This window comes from Marmota marmota, unplaced genomic scaffold (assembly GCF_001458135.2).
Source record: "Marmota marmota marmota unplaced genomic scaffold, marMar, whole genome shotgun sequence".
NCBI lineage: Eukaryota > Metazoa > Chordata > Mammalia > Rodentia > Sciuridae > Marmota > Marmota marmota.
The window spans coordinates 4,517,880-4,531,122 of record NW_025999891.1 but is presented as its reverse complement, the minus strand read 5'-3'; the positions used below and the strand labels follow the sequence as shown (position 1 = coordinate 4,531,122).

Here is a 13,243-nt window from a genome sequence, read left to right as displayed (position 1 = left end):
GAGCCAAACCCCCGGCCCCCCCCCCCCGCAAAAAAATTAATTTTAATCTGATTTCTGTTATAATAACTGATTTCTGTTCATTTTACATTTTTATTTATTTATTTTTTTTATGTTTTTGGTACTGGGTATTGAACCCAGGGGCGCTTTACCACTGAACCACATCATCCCCATTCCTGTTTATTTTTTGACATAGGATCTTGATAGGTTGCTGAGAGTCTCCCTAAATTGCTGAAGCTGGCCTAACTCCTGACTTAGCCTCCCAAGTCCCTGGGATTACAGGTACATGTCACCATACCAGCTCAATTTCTGTCCATTTTATATGGCCATTAGCACTTAAACCACATATAATTCTTGGATTTAGAAAGACCTAAAGTTAATGAATAAATATTCATTGGTATTTTTTTTTTCTTTTTTCTTTTGGCAGTGCTAGGAATTAAGCCCAGGGCCTCATGCATGTTAGATAAGCACTCCACCACTAAGCCACATTTCCAGCACCCTCAGTCAAGCCATTTTCATTTTTTGTGACAAGGTCCCTAAATTGCCCAGGCTGACATTGAACTCGCAACCCTTCTGCCTTAGCCTCTAGAGTAGCCAGGATTATATATAGGCATGAACTTCCACACCCAACTTTTTTTTTTTTTTGTACCAGGGACTGAACCCAGGGTTGCTTAACCACTGACCCACATCCCCAACCAACTTTTAATTTTTGAGACAGGGCCTTGCTAAAGTTGCTGAGACTGGCTTTCAATTTACGATCCTCCTGTCTCCCAAGCTGCTGGGATTACAAGCATGGATTACCAAATCTGGCTCTATTGGCATTCTTTTTTTAAAAGATGAGGAAAGTTCTCTGTAGCAAACGGGAGATTAGACAACATTACTAGAAGAACATAACTAAGCTTGGCATAGTAGCACATGTCTGTAATCCTAGCAATTCAAGAAGCTGAGGCAGGAGGATCCAAGTTTGGGCCAGTAACTTAGAGACCCTATCTCAATCAATCAATCAATTAATTGGTCTGGGAGTGTAGCTCAAATGATAAAGTGCCCCTGGATTCAATGACCAGTAGAGAAACAAACAAACAAACAAAAAGGGATGACCTAAGAGAATCAGCTAAAGGGAAAAGGCCAGGCCTCAGCTGCTCTGCTTACCTACCTGGGGAAGAAGTAAGGAGTGTTCCGAGATCACAAACACAGTCAGGGAACCTTCTGATCGCTCCTTCTGCTCAGCTAACATGGCTTCTGCCTCTGGGGATGGAAGCAAGTGTTACACAACAAGCAATGCCATTCCAGCTTCCCCCAGCCCCAACAGAGTGCCTAGGCCACCTTCTATTCTCAGTCAGCTGAAACAGTACCAAGACACAATAGGTAAGCCAAGTCCAGGACTCTGGTCCTCATTAGGCCAGGCTAAAACTCAAGGTAATTCATTCCCTGCTTTCCCAAAGTGGCTTTCAAAGTAAGACAAATCAAAGAAATCATACATTTAACAAGACCAGAAGGAAACAAGAGGGCTTTTTGTCAAAATGGTGTGATTACCCCTTCCCCTACCTTTCACATTGTCCAATGACAGGGCCTCTTCCTCATGGTCCAAAGCCCTTCGATAGGCCTTCTGGAAACGACATTTGATTTTCATTTTGTCTAGAGGGAAAGGAAGCAGCATGATGAGGACAGGCATTACACCTTGCCCACTTTCCCAGACCTAATACTATCCAGCATCTGAGGACAGCAAGATGGTTGTTTGCAGAGAAACACCAAACACTAGGCAGCTATAGCCAACTCCAATTTTTTCTGCATGGATGAAAGTGAACACATGACACCCTGCTTCTCCCTTCTGCCCCAGCTCTTGCTGCTGCCTGTGCACACACTGCTCTTTCAGTCTGAAATATCTTCCCACTGGGGTGCCATTTCAATATTCATTAATATCTATAGGTGAAAGAAGAAAACCCACATGGTCATTCCAACCCTGGTCCCCAAATAATTAAATTCAATAAATGGCCCTGATAAAAAATCAAAACATGTGCTTAATGACAAAACACTAAATGCAATTCCATTAAAGTTAGTAATAAAACAAAGATGCCTGCTATATTCATTATTCTCATTTTATCCAGCACTGTTCTTTCAGAAGTTGCTGACCAATGTATTCAGTGAAAAAAGAGAAAACTTATAAATATTTAAAAGGAAGAGCCAGGCATGGTGGTGGCATGACTATAATCCTAGCAACTAGGGAGGCTGAGGCAGGAAGACTGTAAGTGTGAGACCAGCCTGGGCAAACTTAGCCGCACCCTGTAGCAAAATTTAAAAAAAAAAAAAAAAGTTTTAAAGGATTGGGGATGTAGCTCAGTGGCAGAACATTTGTCTGGTATGCATTAGGCCCTAGGTTCAGTCCCCAGTACAGGGGGAAAAATCTATTAGAACTAGTAACAGCAGGGCATGGTGGCACACACCTGTAATCCCAGCAATGAGGGAGGCTGAGGCAAGAGGATTGTAAAGTTCAAAACCAGCCTTAGCAACTTAGTGAGACCCTGTCTCAAAATAAAAAAAATAAAAAGAACTGAGGATGTGGCTCAGTGATTAAGTACCCCTAGGTTCAATCCCCGGTACCAAAACAAACGAAGAAAAAAAACAAAAACAAATAATAACAGTTCCGTAAGATGACTAGACACAAGAATATATAAGAATCAACAGCTGTATAAATACCAGCAAGATCCAATTAGAAAGTAAACCTTTTTTAAAAATAAAAATCCCAATTGTAATAACAATGAAAATTATTAATAATAACAATGAAAATACCCAGGAAATACCTAGATGGAAAGATAAAATGTTGTAAGACTGTCAATTCTCCCCAAATTAATCTATACATAAAGTAATCCCAAAGAGATTTCTTTGCCACCTGAAACTTGACAAACTGAACCTAAAATTTACTGGGAAAATTCTTCTTTATACAAGAATTCTAGGCAACATGCAGAATAAATGCTAGAAATGGGGAGAAAAACAACAACACCACCACCATTTGGCACCTGGTAATGAAATCAATTTCAGCAACAAATAGATGCTAAAATCATCAAGTATATGGGGAAGTCTAAAATACGGAGATTAAACTGACAATACCTGAACTCACTTACATACTTCTACATCACCCAAAATGGATAACCAGCCATTACATGTTTTATGACATAACACAACAGGAAGTATGTCATGTCACCTATAAAGTATCCTTGCCTAAAAAACTGAATCTGGCTCTAATTAAATTTCTAGATCGAACCACTAGTTTACAAGAAATAAGGATACTAGAAGAATAAATTACATAAAATTGTGGCAGTGATTTGCCAAATCCTGGATGAGATCTATTAAGCAAATACCTAATTTCCAATAAATCAATGGTATGAAAAGAAGTGTATGGGGGTGGGTTAGAGGGGAGCCAATACTAGTAAAGGGTATAAAAGAGACATAACCAAATGTAAGTATTGAGGCTGGGGATATGGCTCAGTGTTAGAGTGTTTGCCTAGTATGCATGAGGCCCTGGGTTGGATCCCCACAACCATGAAAAAAAGAAAACGTAAAAACCAAATACAGTGTGTTGATCCTGGTTAGAATAAACCAGATGTGAATGGATACCTTTGAGATAACTGGGGAAATCTGAATATAGACTTGAGAATTAGGTGATATTAAGGAATTATTGCTAATCTGGTTGGATAATGGTTTCTCTTTTCATCTGGAATAAAAGCCAACACTCTAACCATGATCTACGAGGCCCTGCACGATTTGGCCCCCTCTACTGCCCTGTTTGTTTGGTTTTTTGCGGGGGGAGGGCAGGTACCAGGGATTAAACTCAGTGGCACTACATTGAGCCACATCCCCAGTCCTTTTTTGTATTTTATTTAGAGACAGGGCCTCACTGTTGCTGAGGCTGGCTTTGAACTTGCCATCCTCCTGCCTCAGCCTCCTGAGCCGCTGGGATTACAGGCATGCACTCAGCTTGCCCTGGTTTTATTTCATTTCCTTTTTCTCTCCCTTCTTCACCTCAATCCAGTCACACTGAAATCTCAATGTTTCTGAAAGGTACCTCACCTGCTCCTACTTCAGGGACCTTAGACTTGCTTTTCCCCCTGCCAAGATGCTCTTTCCCCAGGTATGTGCATTGTTTATTCCCTCAACTCTACAATGAGGCCTTCCTTGGCCACTCCATCTAAAACTGTGATCACCTCCCATTCCCTAAGAACACCTCCCTTTCATCTTGTCGTGTTTTTTTCTTTTCTTTTTTTTTTTGTAGTTGCAGACGGACTGAATGCCTTTATTTTATTTGTTATGTGGTGCTAAGGACTGAATGACTTATTTTATTTATTTATATGTGGTGCTGAGTGCCTCACATGTGCTAGGCAAGGGCTCTGCCACTGAGCCATAACCCCAACCCCTCTTCATTTTTCTCCTTCTTTATTAGGGATTGAACCCAGAGGTGCTCAATCATTGAACAACTGTCAGCCCTTTTTATTTTTTTTTTATTTTGAGACAGGATCTCACTGTCATTGAGGTTGGCCTCAAACTTGCAATTATTCTGCCTCAGCCTCCCTAGTCACTGCAATTAGAGGCATATGCCACCAGGCCCGGCTTCTGCTGTTTTTCTTCTAACAACATTTAACATATTTTATTTATTTTTTTTTAATTGATATTTTCCTGTTTTGCTTTGGGCTCAGTCCCCAGTACCATACACACAAAAAATATGAGGGTTTTTTTGTTTTGTTTTTTTAATGTCCAAACCAAAGTTGAAGAGCTAGAAAGTAAATGGCACACAGGCACATCACAGTCCAGACATAACCTATCTCTCTCTAGTCATTCCATGTTTCACTTCATATACCAGTAAGGTAAAACTGCTGATAGGGAGCTGGGGTTGTGGCTCAGCGGTACAGTGCTCACCTAGCATGTGTGAGGCACTGGGTTCAATTTTCAGCACCACAAATAAATAAATAAAATCAAGGTCCACCAACAACTAAAAAAAAAATTTTTAAATAAAAAAAATTTTTAAAATCTGCTCATAGATCTCCAACATACTGATTTATCCTTCCATGGTTTTACACAGAAAAAGTATAATTTGTTGGTTAAAAGCTTAAAGAATCAGGCCTGGATTCAACCCTAATTCCACCTCTTACTAGCTGTGTGATCTTGAACAAGTTAAACTCTCTGTTTCTTCATTTATAAAATAGAGATTATAAATGTCAGAAAATGATTCAATGAAGCAACAAGTATAAAGTGTTTCACCTAGTTTCTGGCCCACAGTGAGAAATGAATAATATTACTTAACCTTATTACTGGCTCATGCTATTCTGGAATTTTCTCTCCCTGTCTCATTTAACCTGTATTCCTACATATCCTTTAAAAACATAACTTAAAAATTATATCACTCAAGGGCTGGGGTTGTGGCTCAGCAGTAGAGCAACTGCCTAGCATGTGCGAGACCCTGGGTGTGAGACCTTGGGTGCGAGGCCCTGGGTGCAAGGCCCTGGGTTCGATCCTCAGCACCCATAAAAAGAAATAAATAAGATAACGGTATTGTGTCCAACTACAACTAAAAAATAAATTTAAAAAACATTATATCACTCAAAACTTTCTCTTTCCTCCCAGTTAAATGCTTTTTCTAAAGGGAAATCCCTTTTCCTTGTATATTCTATAGTAATTTCTTTTACCTATGTGTTATTTCTCCCCTACCTGAGTATGAAATTTTTGAAGGCGTTATCAATTTCTTATTTATCTCCTAGTTCCTGGTAACTAAAAAGTTCATAATACACAGTAAAGTGTTTAACGTGGCTGGGTGCATGGTGTACTCCTGTAATCCCAGTGGCTCAGGAGGCTGAGACAAGAGGATCACGAGTTCAAAGCCAGCCTCAGCAACTTAGTGAGGCCCTAAGCAATTCAGCAAGACTCTATCTCTAAATAAAATATAAAGAAAGGGCTAGGGATGTGGCTCTGTGTTTGAGAGCCCCTCGGTTAAAATAAAAAATGTTTAATGTAAAACTGAACAGGACTTGTATATATATGCAATTTAATTTCAAACACTGCACTCCTTTCCATTACATCCCACTTCCTACCCTCTACTCTGATGGGCAATGATTGCTTCTGATTAGATAGCGTAACTTATGAATAAACTGCTGCCTTCAAGACAAACACTGAATTTGAGGTCAATTTTTTTTCAAACCAAACACACTTGTTCATTCAGCGATATCTTTTAATAGGTTATAGGACGCCCACACTGATCCCCCAGGAACTCACATTTCAGAGGGATCTCTCTCTCGTGCACAACAGTAAAGGGTAACTTCTCCTGGTCATCCAGGGGCACTGAATCCCGTGTATACACTACAGTGATGGGCACCATAAGCCGGAGCTGCAGGAAGAAGCATCAGGGACTTCGACTGAGTCTCCGCCTTGCCGGTGGGCTGTTCCCGGGTCTTCCCCCACCCAAGTCTCACCTGCAGGGCATTGAGCCCACTGATCTGGGAGTAAGGCAACGGAGCCCGGTACGTCTCCGTGGTCTTCCACCAGAGCGGTAGCCCCAACACGATGGCCACCGCGGCGAAGAAAAGGGCGGCGCGCTTGCCCCGAATCACCTCTGGAGGCACAGGGGGACAGACTGAGGGGCGCGAAACAGGCTCGGCTACTAGCTCCACCGCTATCGCGGAGGAGCAGAGACAATCGGTCCTCAAGGGCCTCCCTCCGCCCGCGTTCGGAGATGCCAGTGCTAAGGGCCCTCGCCCGTCTGAAGGGACCCCGTCTGAAGCCACTCCCCAACCCACCCCCTGCAGTACTCTAGCATACTCCAGGACCCACCCCTGCATCCCTCCCTCGCAATCCTGGAGCCGCAGCCCCGTCTGAAGCCCATCGCACCTAGATCGGTGGCCGCGGCCCCAGAGGCCGCCATGCTCGCTTCCGGCTGCTCGGGCCGCCGAGGGGCGGAGCATCGTAAGCCTCCCTCAATCGGAAATCTCGCAACAAGGGGCGGGACCACCACGACGGCAATCACCGCCAATCGTTAGCTGCAGTACGACGCTCGCTGGGGAAAGCCGGCTGCGGGTGGGCGGAATCCGAGTGGAGCGGCGCTGGGCGTTTGAAAGGATATGCCCACGCCGAAGGGACGGTGTGGGGGTGGTACGCTGTTGAAGACAAATCTCCCTGCGCCTAGTAGAACACACTCTTAAGTCCCAAGGATTAATGGAGCCAACTCTGTTCGTTAAATACCAACTGGGCAGCAGGGCGCGGTGGTGCTCGCAGGTAATCCCAGCCTCTCAGGAGGCAGAGGCTAGGAGGATCGCCAAATTGAGGACAGTCTGGGCAATTTGGGGAGAACTTGTCTTTTAAAAAAAAAAAAATTTTTTTTGTTTTTGTTTTTGTTTTAAAGGAGATGTAGCTCAGTGTTAAAGCAGCCCTTGGTTCAATTCCTCCTGTACGGGGATGGAGGAGGGGGAGAGGGGGTGCTGGGCATTCGTGGGAGTCCTGTCGCTGTTTCCAGATCTGAAAAAGGAAGGTATTTTCTTCAGTGAGGTCATTCTTGTAAATAGCCTGGTGCAGGGAGAGCCCTCAAATGTCAGTTGTCACAATTATTGTAGAGTTCCTATTCCTGGCTCCTTCTCCTCAAGCCTCAAACACGGAGGTTGCAGGCTAGCACTTTTTTTTTTTTTTTTTTTGCATAACTGGCTAAACTGTACTCTTTATTTATTTAAAAAAAAATTTTTTTGGGGGGGCGGCTGGGGCTGTGGCTCAAGCGGTAACGCGCTCTCCTGGCATGTGCGGGTCGCTGGGTTCGATCCTCAGCACCACATAAAAATAAAGATGTTGTGTCCACCTAAAACTAAAAAAGAAATATTAAAAAAAAAATCTCTCTTTTTGAAAAAAAATTATTTTTTGACACCGGTCTTGCTATGTTCCCCAGGCTGGTCTGGAACTACCAGGTCCTTCTGCCTCAGTCTCCCAAGTAGCTGGTACTACCTGTGTGTCTCCACATCTGGCTTCCAGTATTTTAAAATTCATTTGAATTCATTTCCAACTTGGAAAAGTCAGGATATTTGACTTAAAAAAATAAATCTCTAGGGCTGGGATTGTGCCTCACACCACATAAAAATAAAGATATTGTGTCCATCTACAACTTAAAAAAAAAAATAAAGGAATAATAAATCTCTACAATTCAAGAGCATAGACTCTGGATCCTAATCACTAGGATTCAAATTCTGGCTTCACTCTTTTTACCTAAATGATGTCTCTGTGCCTGTTTCCTTATATTAAAATAGGAATAAGCCAAGTGTGATGTGTGGTGGTCCACACCTGTAATCCCAGTGACTTGGGAGGCTGAGGCAGGAAGGTTGCAAATTGGAGGCCAGCTTCCAAATTTAGTGAGACCCTCAGCAACTTAGCAAGATCCTAGCTCAAAATAGAAGTAAAAAGGGCTGAAGATGTAGCTCAGTGGTAAAGTGACCCTGGGTTCAATCCCCAGGACCAAAAATAATGAAAAAAATAGGGGCTAATAATAGTACATACTTTATAGAGTTGTATTGAGTTAATATATATGGTAGTTAGCACATAAGAAGTGCTACGTTAGCTATTTTTCTTATAAGGTCTGGCCCCACCAGGGGAAGTAATAGTAATCTCCCCAGTAAATAGAACATGTCCAGCTTCTTCTCTCATATATGCTTTTTTAAAAATATTTTTAGTTATAGGTGGACACAATATCTTTATTTTTTTTTATTTTTTATGTGGGCTGAGGATCAAACCCAGTGCCTCAAGCATACTAGGTGAGTACTCTACCTCTGAGCCACAACCCTAGCCCCATGTTCTCTCATCTTTAATCTATTCAGATAGACTGAGGTTCTCAGCTGATGTCACACCCCAACTGAGTGGTTAAAATTTCAGCATGAGGGCTCACAGGGTCTCCCTTGCCAAGACTTTCAAATTGGCCCCTTTTATACTCTTATCCCAAATGGGAATAAGCATAGTTCTTGGCAACCTCTAGATACCATACTATGGTTAGCCCAGCAGCCACTAGAGCCTTGGAGGTTTACCAAGACCAGGTGATCCTACTGGTGGAATGTGTCAGGCCCCAGCAGGGCTCAGAACTGCCGAGGTGGGAGAACTACACTCATCCCAGTTTATCCTGCTACCTCCCTGCTTTGAGCCTTGCACAAAATCTGCCTTCAGAAGTTGTTCATCTTGCCTCACTCCATCTTCTGTATAAGAAGCCCAAGTGCCCCTGACATGGCAGACTCCCAACTTGGGAGTCTTTACTGTTCGATTCCAGTTTTGGACATCAACACACAGGATCCTGAGCTGCCTCAAATCCCACCCTTTTCACCTCCATGGTTGGAGGGCCCAGAGAGAGAATCAGTAGACATCAGAAATGGGAGGTAGAAATTTGATGTGTAAAACACACAGACAAAGTAGCATGTTTTGCTACCATTTATTTGCTATGTGGTATGTATTCAAGGCATGAGGCGGGACTAGTGTACTTCTCTCATCCTAGGAGAGAGATGCAGCAAGGCGAGCCCAAGGAGAAGCTATACCACCATGGGGAAATTGTTAGGGCTGGTGGAGGTAGGGAAGACCCAGGCATTCTGTTCTGACTTCTAGCAGGTTCTCCTGCCCTCAGGCATTAGGGGCTCCCTATTCTCCCATCCTATGGTCCCAGGTGCAGCAATGAGAGGGGAGGAGAGAAGAGAAAAAGAAGTTGACTTGATGTTGGACAAAGGCATCTCTGTTCTGCGTGGCTATTTGGCCCTGACCATGACTACAGGCAAAAGAGTACAGATGGCTGGGCCAAGGGCCATAGTGTGGATTAAGTATGCCTCAGTAGGCATGGTTGGCAATGTAAAGGGACTGTGCTGCTGCTCCACCATCTTCTCCAGTGCCTTCATACTGGCCCTGGGCGGCAAGCCCATTCACCTGCAAAAGGGGAAAGTGGAGTAAACAGGCTGTGCTGGCCCACAGGTATTAAAGTGCCCCGGATGTAACCTCTGGGTGCTGGTCCCTGCCCTGCTACACACTCTACCACCACCACCACTTCTAGTTCCCAACCTCAGCTCGCTTGATGAACTCCTCAGTGGCGGCCCCAGCATTGTCCCTTTGTCCTCGCCAGGCGTTCAGTGCAGAGGCCTGCAGCGCACGTCCATAGGAGAAGGTGAGTGCCCAGGGTCGAGGGAGTGGGCAGCGGTTGATGGCATTGAGGTTGAGTGATGCCTCCTCTTCACTTTGACCCCCAGACAGGAAAGTCACTCCTGAGGTAGAGGAGAGAAGACAAATTGATTGGTCACTCCCTATTTTTCCAAGGTAAGGGACCTTTGACAGCCACAAATAGAACTTGAGGATGGACCTTAGGGATAGGAACAAGTTAGCCAGGTAGTACCTGGGACAGCAGGTGGCACAGTGCGACGCAAAGCAGTAACAGTTGCCACGGCAATCTCTTCTGGGGTATACTTGATGGGACAGGCATGGCCAGGGGTCACCATGTTGGGTTTGAGCAGCGTCCCCTCCAGGTACACGTGATGATCACTAAGAGCCTTGTACACAGCAGCCAGGACCTGGGGATCAAAGGAGGTTTATGAAGGGTCTCTGGATCCCCACTGCTTACTGCTCTGTGCCCCCCATCTTAGAGATAGGTAGGTATGGACTGTGAGGATTCAGTAAAGGCTCAGATCTGCAGGTCTGTTTTGGGATCAGGAGAAGAGCACTAGGGGAGAGTGTGCATGGATCTAAGCTGGGGGAATAGGCATAGGCACCCCTTGCCAGGATGCCTGTGAAGTATGTGTCTGTGCCCACCTATGAACTCACCTTCTCTGTAACATACTGGCAACGTTTGAGGTCATGGTCTCCATCAGGCAGGATCTCAGGCTCCACAATAGGCACAATACCATTCTGTAGGCAAGAAAGGATGGCTTAGGAGGGACAGTACGTGAGAAAGGAGGCTCTTTAATCCTCTCCCCACCAGGAACAGGACACCCAATTGACTACCCAAACCCCCAACACACACCTGCTGGCAGATGCTGGCATAGCGGGCCAGCACATTGGCATTCTCCAGAATGGCAAGTGCTGAGGGCGTGCGCTCACTGATTTTCAGCACACAGCGCCATTTGGCAAAGTCTGCACCATCCTTCTTGTACTGGGCACAGCGTTCAGAGAGACCATCCAGTCCTGCAATGATAGTGCCAGCCTCATCACCCTGCCCTCTCTTGCTTGTATTGAACACTTAATCCCTGTGGTACTAAAGCCCACCCACCATGTACCTTGGGTAGTAGTTTCTCCATCTGTCCCAGCCAGAGGCACTACACCCTTATCAACCTGCAGAGGAAACAGGCAGAGGGCTGAGCCCAAGCAGAATTCTCCTTACCACCCCTCCTATACATATTTCCATATCCAGCCCCCAGTCAGGACCAGGGACTGTACCTTAATGCCTACAACAATGCCCTTATCTTGGATGGTTCGGACGAAGGGGACACCGTTATCATCTTTCTGGTAGAGTGTCTCATGGAAAAAGATGACACCTCCAATGCACTTCTTCACACGGTCATCAGCACTGAACAGGACCTGGCGGTACAGCCGGCGATTCTCCTCTGTGTTTTCTACCCCAATTTGGCTCAGCCTCTTGGCCATGCTACCTGTAGACAAATAAGAGACAACCTAACTCCCTGACCATGGCTCCCTGGCTATCTCCACCACCCTGACCATAGGCCCCACTTACCTACAGACTCATCTGCGGCCAGGATACCTTTGCCTGGGGCTACGATGCGGAGGGCGATGTCAGACAACTCCTTTTTCTGCTCAGCAGAAAGGGCTGGGTAGGAGTGGGGCATGGTGACAGCTCTCTGGAATGGAGACAAAATATAAAAGTTGAACCCCACCCATTACCTCCTCTGCTTAGCCAAATGCCTCCCCACCCCAAAAGTGGAACTGGGAGCAGAGCAGCAGTCCTTGGCATGGGTCCTGGGCATCAGAGTGGCACCAATCTCTCTGACAGCTAGCAGGCCTAGAGCCCCAGTTCCCACACCTCCTTTGTCCCTGATGGGCACCCTTCCCAGCCCAGAAGAGAGTTGCAGAGTGGGGGTTGGGGAGATGAGCAGCCCTGAAGCTACTGGTCTTCTCATGAAAAAAACTGCTGACCAATTGAGGATGCTAATCCTGAATGTGTCTTTCTTGAGGTAGGCATAAGCTGGATTTTCCAGCTTCCCTTTTTTCAATCTCAATGATACCCTTAGGGGAGTGCACATATTTCCAAAGCTTTAGAATGAGACAAAAAGCACTGTTCACTCCCCATCTCCCAACCTGGCAAGCTTCTAGAGGAAAAGGCTGGAAGGAAGGGGGCAGGTTCAGAAGTAGGAGTGGCACATATAACAGTAATAGGTTTCTATAACCTTTTCTTTTTACTACAAACCTGACTGCCTCAGCCTACTGCCTACTCCCCAACCCTGTGTCAGAGGTTGACTCCAAAGAGACTACAAAGTGTGATAGGAAAGAGCATCAGCGGGCCAGCCACACCACCAGGTCTTCTCCAGGGCCCAGAGCACTTCTGTGTGGAGGGAGGCACGGGAAATAGGAGCATTTCAACTCCCTACAACTCAGACACACGATGGGGAGATGACCAGGGGACGAAGGCGAAAAGGAATGAGTAGGGAGCCTAAGTAAGGGAGGGAGAGATGCAGGAGAAGGAGAAAGGAGAATTGTAGAGGTGATGGTGATATGGGCTAACCAGTCGGGTGCAAGGACCTAGACCTAGGGGCAGAGAAGGCAAGAGAGCTAGCTGGAAAGGGAGGAGCAGAAGCAGGCTGAGATTAAAATGGCTGGGGGGAGAGGCTGATCCCAGGCGAAAATCAAAGAGGAGAGGGTTGAAAAGTCACATCCACCGGACCCAGGGAACAGGCAAGGCTGGCAAGGGAAGAGCCCAGGAGAGGAAGTGGAGGTGCTGAGCAGCTCTTGCCTCGCCAAGGGCCTTACCAGAACGCAGGGAGTTAGCAGCAGCAGCTACAGGTTCAACGAGCTCCAGTTCTGGCCCGCAACAGACGCAGCTCAGCGCGGGCTCCAGTAAATGAGGCTGCGGATGCCGCAGAGCTACGTGACTCCCCGGGAGGCGGGACTGGCACTTCCCCGCCCTGATTCCACCCCTTCCTAGGACTGGTCTGGGGAAGGCCACGCCCCCAAGGGCGGAGCAACGAGGTGGAGTGACCCCAATCCGGACCTCTGATGTTAGGGGCTGTCCGCCTACCATCTCGTGGAGGGTGTCCCCTTG

General features: G+C 45.9%; 2 protein-coding genes across 2 annotated transcripts in view; both read right to left on the bottom strand.

Annotated features, from left to right (window-relative positions):
- The window catches only part of Pigs (phosphatidylinositol glycan anchor biosynthesis class S), a 16,174-nt gene extending 9,231 nt beyond the window's left edge, over positions 1 to 6,943 (bottom strand). Inside the window, exons 1-5 of the mRNA XM_015501121.2 lie at positions 6,868 to 6,943; positions 6,453 to 6,592; positions 6,256 to 6,367; positions 1,543 to 1,632; positions 1,151 to 1,242 (exon numbers count right to left, since the gene is read on the bottom strand). Of these exons, the coding sequence (XP_015356607.1) occupies positions 1,151 to 1,242; positions 1,543 to 1,632; positions 6,256 to 6,367; positions 6,453 to 6,592; positions 6,868 to 6,901 (468 nt within the window). The 5' untranslated portion in view covers positions 6,902 to 6,943. The remainder of the gene's footprint in view (positions 1 to 1,150; positions 1,243 to 1,542; positions 1,633 to 6,255; positions 6,368 to 6,452; positions 6,593 to 6,867) is intronic.
- Positions 6,944 to 9,411: 2,468 nt separating this feature from the next.
- Positions 9,412 to 13,109, bottom strand: Aldoc (aldolase, fructose-bisphosphate C). Its single transcript, XM_015501119.2, has 9 exons — positions 12,952 to 13,109; positions 11,702 to 11,825; positions 11,407 to 11,618; positions 11,247 to 11,301; positions 10,994 to 11,154; positions 10,795 to 10,878; positions 10,370 to 10,544; positions 10,042 to 10,241; positions 9,412 to 9,909 (listed from the first exon to the last, which is right to left on the bottom strand). Exons 2-9 carry the CDS (start codon positions 11,811 to 11,813, stop codon positions 9,814 to 9,816), a joined length of 1,095 nt encoding a protein of 364 aa, XP_015356605.1. The 5' UTR covers positions 11,814 to 11,825; positions 12,952 to 13,109; the 3' UTR covers positions 9,412 to 9,813.
- Between the last annotated feature and the right edge of the window lie 134 nt (positions 13,110 to 13,243).

Coding starts and splice junctions, on each gene's coding strand:
- Aldoc (XM_015501119.2), bottom strand. CDS start 11,813: ATGCCCCACTCCTACCCAGCCCTTTCTGCTGAGCAGAAAAAGGAGTTG. Junction 11,302..11,406: donor GCATTGTTGTAGGCATTAAG/GTACAGTCCCTG, acceptor TTTCCTCTGCAG/GTTGATAAGGGTGTAGTGCC. Junction 10,879..10,993: donor ATGCCAGCATCTGCCAGCAG/GTGTGTGTTGGG, acceptor TCTTGCCTACAG/AATGGTATTGTGCCTATTGT.